Source organism: Dreissena polymorpha, chromosome 12 (genome assembly GCF_020536995.1).
Source record: "Dreissena polymorpha isolate Duluth1 chromosome 12, UMN_Dpol_1.0, whole genome shotgun sequence".
NCBI classification, from domain to species: Eukaryota; Metazoa; Mollusca; class Bivalvia; order Myida; family Dreissenidae; genus Dreissena; species Dreissena polymorpha.
The window spans coordinates 8,715,486-8,725,662 of record NC_068366.1 but is presented as its reverse complement, the minus strand read 5'-3'; the positions used below and the strand labels follow the sequence as shown (position 1 = coordinate 8,725,662).

General features: G+C 34.7%; 2 protein-coding genes across 6 annotated transcripts in view; both read left to right on the top strand.

Annotated features, from left to right (window-relative positions):
* The first annotated feature begins 756 nt into the window (after positions 1-756).
* Positions 757-1,123, top strand: LOC127853865 (xylan 1,4-beta-xylosidase-like). Its single transcript, XM_052388665.1, has one exon. It carries the CDS (start codon positions 818-820, stop codon positions 1,121-1,123), a length of 306 nt encoding a protein of 101 aa, XP_052244625.1. The 5' UTR covers positions 757-817.
* A 321-nt stretch (positions 1,124-1,444) lies between these two features.
* Positions 1,445-10,177, top strand: part of LOC127852358 (uncharacterized) — a 39,551-nt gene continuing 30,818 nt past the window's right edge. For 4 of the 5 annotated variants that reach the window (XM_052386309.1, XM_052386308.1, XM_052386307.1 and 1 more), the window contains exons 1-3: positions 1,445-1,890; positions 5,229-5,388; positions 6,361-6,531. In XM_052386309.1, coding sequence (XP_052242269.1) covers positions 1,556-1,890; positions 5,229-5,388; positions 6,361-6,531 — 666 coding nt within the window. In that variant the 5' untranslated portion in view covers positions 1,445-1,555. Of the gene's footprint in view, positions 1,891-5,228; positions 5,389-6,360; positions 6,532-8,417; positions 8,510-10,177 lie in introns of all 5 variants that reach the window. The other variant, XM_052386310.1, reaches the window with a different exon arrangement.

Sequence of the window (10,177 nt, the reverse complement as noted above, 5' to 3'; positions counted from 1 at the left end):
AGCCCAGTCTGCACAAATGCGCAGTTTGTTCAGGAGCTGCTCTGTCCGCTATGAATCACACGAGTTTTGTTGTCTCATTAGGTATCTCCTGGCCAGACTGCGAGATACGCAAGCTGGGATATACAAACATGTAAGTCTACGCTGGACGCAAATAGCATAAGACCCATTTTCGGATGACGCGGGTCTTTAAAAATCTCTTTTTTCTCTAAAAATGAAATAATCTAAGCACAATATTTTATGATTGAAAATTGAAGTCAAACTGTGTTATAGCAAACTGGCAAATTTCGATAGCATATTCAGTCTTTCTAGAACGCTTTCCATACTGACTGAGTACGGAAACTATCTGTGGTTAAATAATTAAACGATTTCCGTATTATCATGACACTAGACTGTTTCGGTAGGTTGGTAGTCTAATCTTAAAAGCAAAACTGTTTAATCAACGTTTATCGATAGCCCATTATGTTGTAATTATTATTTTTACCTCATTACGTATACGTATTACGTCGAATATATATGTGGACGTTCATTTAAGCAATGGCAAGTTTTATATACATTTCTAGTGATCCTACATGTATAACGGTACATAAACAGGTAGTATCTTAATGCGAATTAAATTTCGTTAATCAAATGTAGTATTGTCTACATCGCGCATGTCACGCACCAGTAAACGCGTCTTATACAATATGTTAATCATTTGGAATGTGTGATAAATAGGCATGTGATAGATCACTTATCATATTATTTCAGGTTGCACAGGAGGAAAATATTTAGTTGAGACCACGTGTTTTAATGAAATCTGATTGCTAAGTAGCAAATAATGTGGCGGATTCTGATCAACGTTGTCCTTGCGGCCCAAGCGGTCACCGCCCAGTTCCCGTTCATGAACATATCATTGTCATGGGCTGACCGCGTAGACGACCTTGTCGGCCGGCTGACGCTACCGGATGTGATGTTTCAGATGGCGAAAGGTGGCGCTGGTCCGCAGGGAGGCCCGGCCCCTGCAATCCCGAGACTGGGGATTGAGCCCTGGGCGTGGAATACGGAATGTCTGAGAGGGGACGCTAATTCGGGCTTAGCTACGGGATTCCCGCAAGCTTTAGGGCTTGCAGCCGCGTTCAAGTAAGAATTGTGGGTGAAGAAGTGTGTGCGTGTTTTACTTTGTGAACATTAGACACAAATGTGTTACTCTTTTTCTTCTGTCATATAAACTATATCATTTAATTTATCAAAATAGTTGGTTTAATAATTGTTGAATAAATTGTTCGCACTTTGCAATTGTTTATGTTTAAGTTTCATCGATATTTATTTAATGTATTCATAATTGAAAGGTCCTTAAACACGTTTGACTTGCAAATAATGGAGACATCTCAGAACTTTGTAGAAATTGGTGTAATGTAACCAATATTTTGACGCGTTTTTTGTACAACAAATCTTTTTAATTAAAAACTACAACAACAACATCAATGTAAACAAAATAAGTTTACCCCAACTTAAAAATCTTAAAAGTAACCACATCGGCCTTTGCAAATTGCATAAGTGAAATTGGGATATCTGCATGGTGGCTAGGCGATCAAATGTAATGATTTTCACAGCCTCAATCGCGTTGCTGGTCAGCATTTTATTGCGGCAAACATTGTGTTCATTTCCATTCGAAAACATTTCCTTGCCATGGGACGATCGAGTAGACGATATAGTTTCAAGATTGAACCTGAAAGAAATTATGCTTCAAATGTCACATGGAGGTGCGGGTACTAAGGGCGGACCGGCCCCTGCCATAAAACGGTTGGGGATCGGACCCTACCAGTGGAATGAGGAGTGTTTGCATGGCGCAGCAGAAGCAGGGGAGGCCACTGCTTTTCCCCAGGCAATCGGGCTCGCTGCAGCCTTCAGGTCTCCTGATTTCCTCATGATAAGTTTGACAACATCATCAGTTTGTTTTCTGTGCTACATTTTCCCACAACTTCACATATCATTTAATGTTTTAATGATTTTCAAAGTTGTATTGAAACATCCTCAGATTTGTATATTCCTTGATAAGCAATGCATCTGCGTCTTTCAGCCTATTAAAATGTTTAAAAATGCAAAGAAATAAAATATCATGGGTATTGAAAACCTTGACTTTTACGCAAACAAATCATCAAATTTGATGCGTACGATATAATAGCTTATTAAGATCGAAAATGCTTTGCTCGTTTTCAGTATTTTCTCTTTGGAATTAGTAACGCAGCAACACTGTCATCAGTCTTCACGCTAAATATTTTAGCCAAATAGCCCTTCGGGCTAATCAGATGGAATTTTGAACAGACCGAAGACATGTTCAATTATAATAGCCTGAGGAGATTAATATAAATTTTATAACATTTTTGGCCAGGAACACCAACATAGTTATTAACAATCAGAAAATCGACTTCCATTAGCAAAAACAGATTGATGTTATTACAGTAATAAAGGGTATTCTGTTTCCTTTTGAAATGCATTTATACAAAATGCACCAGATATTTATGCTGTTTATTGTAACTTTATTATTGCACATGTTCTCATTCAATGATTCCATTAATCAGTTTGACCGGTGTTTGGTTTTATTTTAAAGCAAATTGAATTATTATAATGTTTAAAAAATATCCGAAGAACTGGAAAAATACATCAACCTGTTTAAATAACAGATTAATATCGTTTAATTACTAGGACAATCACCGGTGAATTTCTGAATTGTTGGCATGTGGCTTCAGAACAAAAGGCCACTGGGTGTGTTAATTGCCCAATCTACCAAGTGACAATGTCTGCTTTTTAAATTTACTCCCAATGTTTTGATATGCATGTGTCAACCGTGAAAAGAATTGTAGATTCGTAAACAGATTATAAGAAGCAACGTAGGTCACGTAGCAGAACGAGATTACAGAATAAACAAAAGAACTACAATTATTAATAATTAGTTGAAAAAAACGTCTTCTAATAAGCAAGAATAATTGATTAAAACACATGGAAATCTAACTGTAATAAGGATCAATTTGTTTTTAACCCAATGCGTACAATATCCCTTACAGCCTCTTTTATTGAAAATTTTTTTCCTCCATTTTTCATGAATTATAAATACATTTTCGGAAAACGCTTCTAAAATTAAATATGCTTCTAGATTGGTCATTATTTTAAAACATTACGAAGTGCCCGATGCGTGAACATCCCGGAACGTAATCTACGCATGTTCAGTTTGAATAACATCATCTCGATTGGGCGTCAATTGCATTATTACTTTAAATATCAACATACCCGGATGTTAACAAGACAGTTTAGAAAAATGGCGGCTGCATGTGTTCATGCAATTGTTTATAACACGTATAACGTCATTTTAGGCATTTAAATAGCGAATTTAATCGTGCCTCTTAAAAACGCGTATATGTCAGGTTATTGATATGACAGTAGTTTCAGTTTTTCAGTTTGTTTAGAATTTTATGCTCAAATATTTAATTGACTGGTCGGGCTATTTTATAAGCATTTAGGATCAACCGACCGGCCAAAGAATCGACTCGGGCTTTGGGCTTATAGGCTTATTCGAAGCTTGACTTTCATTCAGCAAGCGTCTGGATGACGGAGCAGGAAAACAGTTAAAGTTATTCAAACACTGCGGACTAGATTTCATAGTTAAATCAAGCGTCTGACCATATTATTTAAAACGACATACATGCATTTTTTAATCCGACTTAATCAGTTGCTAATTGTGCATGTATTTGTAAAGCGTCTGTTATTTCAGTTTCTATTACTATGCGAAATAAAAATGTCTTTGAGAGGTAAAAAGACGTCTGCGATTGTTGCTGCAAAAATATTAGTTGATCCAAAACTTTGTGTAACCAAGAAAGCAAGAGCCAATAAGTGCTGAATCATTTGTGCTATCGATTTTTTTTAAGTTTATAGTATGGACAGCATCACGGATTAAATTAAGATGTTGTGAAACATCAGTTTATTAAAGTTAATTATGCTATTTTACAGTTTTATTTAATTAATATATGTGTACAGCTTCAACAGAAGTAAAGCAGCAATTATTTTAAGGTATGCATTTTTATAACTCATTTACCCTATTTCAAGAATGAAATCACCCTATTTTTCAAAACTCAATGGGTGAAAACCCTTTTCCCCAAATAATTATCTGGGACACTGATCCCTGCCAGTGTGTCACAATTGGTAATTGTTAGCTCAGGTACTACTTTAAAGTACTATGAGTACTCTTAAGTGTACAACGAAGTACCAGGGGTAGGGACTAAAAAGTTCTCCGGAGTATGGCAGGGTGCCTTTAAGGTATTTTCCATACATTATATGGTACATTGTAATATACGTAAGATTACCTTGGGTACTTTTAAGTAGAACCTGAACATACAAAATCCAATGGAATGCCAGTATGCTAGCTATTTTAGCATTTTTTCCTTTTATAAAGCTGATAATGGAAAATGGCACCATTCTAAATGTCTGACAATTGGTCCCATTTTGATAATAATTTTTTGCTAAAGCAGTGAACAATTGAGTCAATTAAAAGACATTTAAAGAATGCACTTATTTTAATGGACTAAGAGTTATCAATTTGTCTACCGCAATTTCAATCAGTTATCGTTAACGGCTAGGGAAAGTAGCTGCATTTGGTAGTTATGTTATTAATGGGTTTCCATTATTATAATTGTGTGCTAGAATTGGAACAAGTGATAGAATGGTCATTTTTTTGTTGTTGAAATCTCCAAGAGGATTCATTTTTTTTTTATTATATTAAAACTTTGTGAACACTCTAGATGTCATGTGTTTTCCGAATCATACAGAAATGTGTTCCAATAATATCTTGGCTGATTTCTAAAATGGTGAAAAATCATCACAAAAGCTGCTCCGAACAGTTTCCTACCTTTTAGTCTCATGTGAGTGACCTATGTGCATTAGTCTTCTTGCATAAAAATGCAAAGGCAGCTTAATTTTTATTTTGTTCTGCAACATACTGTGGCTGAAAGTATTTTTCCTTAACCTTTTTCAGCTCAGAACATCATAAAACCACAACAGCCTATGATAAATTAATTTGCTGCTCATCAGTATCTAAGGGTTGGAAATGAAGCCATTTAAACTTGAATCTAGTAAGAAAGGTCTTTAATTTAATTGGATTGTCTTAGGGACTACACATGCGTAAATATGTGTGTCTGAGTGGTTAAGTGTTAACAAGGTTTTCCAGATATTCAGTTACACACATTGCTTATTTTCAGTCCAAAGCTGATGTTCGACATTGCTGAAGCCACGGGTGTGGAGGTTCGTGCTAAGCACAATGACTATGTGAAGAGGCAGGAGTACGGGGACCACAAGGGCCTGAGCTGCTTCAGCCCTGTCATCAACATCATGAGACATCCACTCTGGGGTCGCAATCAGGTAAGCAGCTGGAGTTATGGGTTATAAGTTAGAGGTATGTATTTAAAGCTACAGGTGTATATTTTAAGTTACAGGTGTGTATTTTAAGTTACAGGTGTGTATTTTAAGTTTCAGGTGCATAGTTATAGTTTCAGGTTTGTTACATTGTTTATATGTGGGTCTTATAACTTAAAATGTTTAATTTGATAACATTTTATACGACCATAATACCATTATAACTGCCTTATATATTTAATAATTTATTGTGGCCAGTTTCTTGAAAACATTTAGCTAGCCTACTGTATTATAAATCATCCTCATGGTCGGGATGTTCGCATGCAAACAGCATATAAACAGAACAGCCTGCGAGTAACCTGCAGTCTGTTCCAAACAGCATATAACCAGAACAGCCTGCGAGTAACCTGCTGTCTGTTCATGTTTTATGCTCTTTGCTGCTCATCAGTATCTAAGGGTTGGAAATGAAGCCTTTAAAACTTGAATCTAGTAAGAAAGGTGTTCAATTAAATTTATATTTCTAAGGGACTACAAATGCTTAAAAATAGGTATCTAAGTGGTAATGGGTTAAATAGTTCAAGTCTTGCACTGGCCCTGTTTTGCTACGGCCGATTGCCTACCAGCTAGTTAATTTTTAAAGGTTTCCAAAACCTTCTTGCCAAGTGCAGGACATGGTGTCCATCACTAAATATGTCTCTGTTAAATATTACAAGTGTTAAAAAATGTCTGCAAAAAAAACCATTGAAATAAAAATAAATATAGATAATTCTTCATTTTTATGACCCATATTACACTAGTTCTATTTTAATATCCAGTATTAAGCTGTGTATATGACATGCAACATTAAAACTTAAATCTAGTAGAAAAGTCTTAAAATAAATGTAAATTTGTAAGGGATTACAAATGCGTCAAAATACGTATCTAAGTGGTAAAGGGTTTAACCCCATTTTGTCAGAGCAAGGTTGATATGACTTACAGGAGACCTATGGTGAGGACCCATACCTCAGCGGTGTCTACGCTGCCCATTTTGTACGAGGGCTGCAGGGCGATCACTTCCGCTATGTTCGGGCCAATGCAGGCTGTAAGCACTTTGATGTGCATGGAGGACCGGAAAATATTCCTGAAAGCCGATTCTCATTTGATGCCAAGGTAAGTGAGATAATTGTTAAGATTTTGCTGAATTTTGGTATGTGCGTATACCAACTTGGCCTACAGATGATGTGTCAAATTCATTCCGGTCCATAGTTTTTTGGCAAAGTTATGGGCCTTGAACTTAAGAGCAGTATGTTTCACAAAGACAGGTTTTGTTTAAAATAAATATATATAATATTCAATATATAAATAGCTTATATAACATATTAAGCTTGACTTGTAGTTTGACTTTGTTTCTGATCTTATTTTAAAAGAACGTAACATTTCAGTATATATACAGGGGACAAAAATATTTATAAATGGCACTTGTCCTGCAGGACAAGTGCATTAAAATTTTCACTCGTCCTGCAAACACATGCACTTGTCCTTCAAATATGTGTGAAAGAAAGATTGCAAAGGACTGATATGACTAACAATGTTTCCTAAATCACTGCTAAAATGCTGCTTACTTAGTTATTCATGCCAGCTGATCACAGAAGAAATGTTAACTTACTTTATTTATGAGGAACACTAAATAAATAAATGAAGACAAATTTGTTTTTTCCTTTTTCTAATGCTTGCGTGCTTTCCATTTCGGATGGTTGAACATCGCTCCTGCCCCCTTTAAAGAACGCTCGTATGTCAGACATTTTTCAGATGAAATTCAGACTGGTTTAAAACCGTACTTCGCAGTAAAATAATTCTTTAAAAAAAATCAATACTTACAGTGAATGAAGTCAGATGGTTCCCTGTCAACATGGACGCGCAAAGTTTACACCAAAAAGCCAATATTTACTCGGGACACAGTCTCGCATAACAACGCGCACCTGCTGTATGCAATTTACAATTACGATTTCCGGTTCATTTGCGTTCTACTTTCGGAATAGATATGCTTTAAGAAATGATTTTATTTAATGAAAAAGAGTCTTACTGGTCAGAAAATACATATTTTAACATCAGTTTTTTTTCACTCGTCCTGTAGGACGAGAGCTTTAGGGAAATTCACTCGTCCTTTCAAGATTTCACTCGTCAATACGAGCGGACGAGTGGAATTTTTGTCCCCTGATATATATATATATACAACATGATGATGACAAAACATGAAAGTATACGTATGAAAGATTCATAGCTTAAACATTAATTGAATGTGAAATTATTGATTATTGTTTTGAAAGATTCATAAACACACTACTAAAAGCACTAATAAAATCTCAACTACTTTTTTATTTGGTCTCGTTCAAATTACTTAATAATTTTTCCATACATTTTGTTGGTATTTTACTATAGTTTCTTGTGAATATGTCTTTATAATTATTAAAGTACTAGTGTAAATACACAGAAAGAATTTATGGGATGTATAATATTCAATTGTGTCGTGTTCTGAGAAAATTGGGCTTAATGCATGTGCGTAAAGTGTCGTCCCAGATAAGTCTGTGCAGTCCGCACAGGCTAATCAGGGACGACACTTTCCGCTTTTATGGTATTTTTAGTTTGAAGGAAGTCGCTCCTTGCCGAAAATCAAGTTAAGGCGGAAAGTGTTGTCCCCGATTAGCCTGTGCGGACTGCACAGGCTAATCTGGGATGACACTTTACGCACATGCATGAAGCCCTATTTTCTCAGAACAAGACACAATTGTCAAAATACCATGAAAAACATAGAAATGATTTTCACTTTAATAAATATGAATTGTTGGTTGGTTTGGTTTTGCTTTAATGAATAATTTCAAATTCATATTTCACTATCTAGTGACCAATTAGAACAGTTGTTCATTTTATGCTTTGCAATAGGCCTATATAAACAGATCCCATGGATTGGCCTGTATCAGGCGTATGTGGTTGTACCTCGTATTGTGTGTCCTGTCTGTAAAACTGTGGGGCTAATGTCATCAGTGCTTTTGGTTCAGGTGAGTGAAAGGGACTGGCGTCTGACTTTCTTGCCCGCATTCAGAGCTTGCGTGAAGGCTGGAACATATAGCCTTATGTGCAGCTACAATAGGTATAAAATGTTAACTGCACTTGCATTTGTAAATAATTTGTACCTGTATTTTTAAAAGCTAGAATAGCTAGTACATTAATGTATTATTTGAATAGTACAGGAAGGCTAAGGTACATGTACAATAGTATATGGGAATAGTTTCCAATAAGTATGTGTAAATAATGTTTGTTATATGGTATTGTTATCTAGCATATTATGTGCAGCACAATTTTGTTCCAAGTAGTCATTTTAAGTTACTTGTGAAGAAGGAAAAAAACATATGATACGGTAATAATAATAAAATAATAATTTTATTGGTGCACATAACATATCAATACAATCACCAGTCAAAATTATTAACAATTCAGGTATATCACAGATAGTTTCCATCAGAGATCATAACAATATATATATGGGTCATAATCTATCACATTTTTCACACGTATTTGGTCAATATTACATAATATTAATTTTATAAATATAAGTGCACTGGATTACCCGTAAAGTTTTGACGATAAATCATACAAAACTTATTTCCAACGGAGTCCAAAGCCGTCACATGTAGATCTAAGTGACACAAAAGAATACCATAAATTCAACATATATCATGGAATAAAGTGACAACGGTCTTACGATGTCATATATAATATGAATAAAATAATTCTTATTGATAAATAACGTCATATGATGATGAAATTGACAGGATTGCACAAACACAGTTTAAAAATGTATTACAATATGCTTTACAGTTTTAAAATGTATTACAATATGGTTGACAGTTTTTAAATGTATTACAATATGATTTACAGTTTAAAAATGTATTACAATATGGTTTACAGATCTATAAAATGATAAAAAACTAATAATACAGATACCCTAGTTTCTCAGCTATTTCCATTTCTTCTTATAAATGCTTCTTAACACGTTGTTTGAATGTTTTCTTAGACTTTGTACATGGTATATTTTGTGGCAAGTTATTCCAGTCTTTCATTGCATTATGGTAAACAGATTTGGAAGTAAAAGTATCAACTGGATGTACGTGAAAATCACCCTTATTATTAAATCTAGTCCCGTACGAGTGGATATCACTACATTTAGTAAAATTGTTGTACATATAACTTGGAGCTATATTGTTAACAATCTTATATACATGATTAGGTCGCAATTGTTTACATCTATATTCAATATTCAAAAATTTAATATCCTTAAACTCTGTAACACAAAGCGATGTTCTACAATGGTAGTTATGAATAAAACGTTCAACTTTGTTTTGAGCCACTTGCAGTTTCTTTTTCAAAGTTTGTGTAAGATCACAGAACCAGGAAGATGATGTGTAGTCTAGATGGCATTGTATTAGGGAATTACAAAGAGTCTTCCCAAGAGACCTTTAAATTGAAACAGTAAAAGTATAATGCATTTCCACCAAATGTATTATTACAAATGACAAACTCTTAATGCAATAAAATATATGGGCCATGCTCTGTAAAAAGGGGTTTAATGCATGTGCGTAAAGTTCCGTCCCAGATTAGCCTGTGCAGTTTCACAAAGCAAGGCTCATATATTTTGTAAATGTCATATAAAGGTAATGAGGAACATTTTAAGACAAACACATTACCATTTTAATTATTGCTTTATATTAAAAAACTCACACACAACACAAAGTATTATCTTTGTCAAGTGTACTAATAA

What these genes read in the sequence shown, in the direction of transcription:
- LOC127853865 (XM_052388665.1), top strand. Translation starts at nt 818, where the DNA reads ATGTGGCGGATTCTGATCAACGTTGTCCTTGCGGCCCAAGCGGTCACC.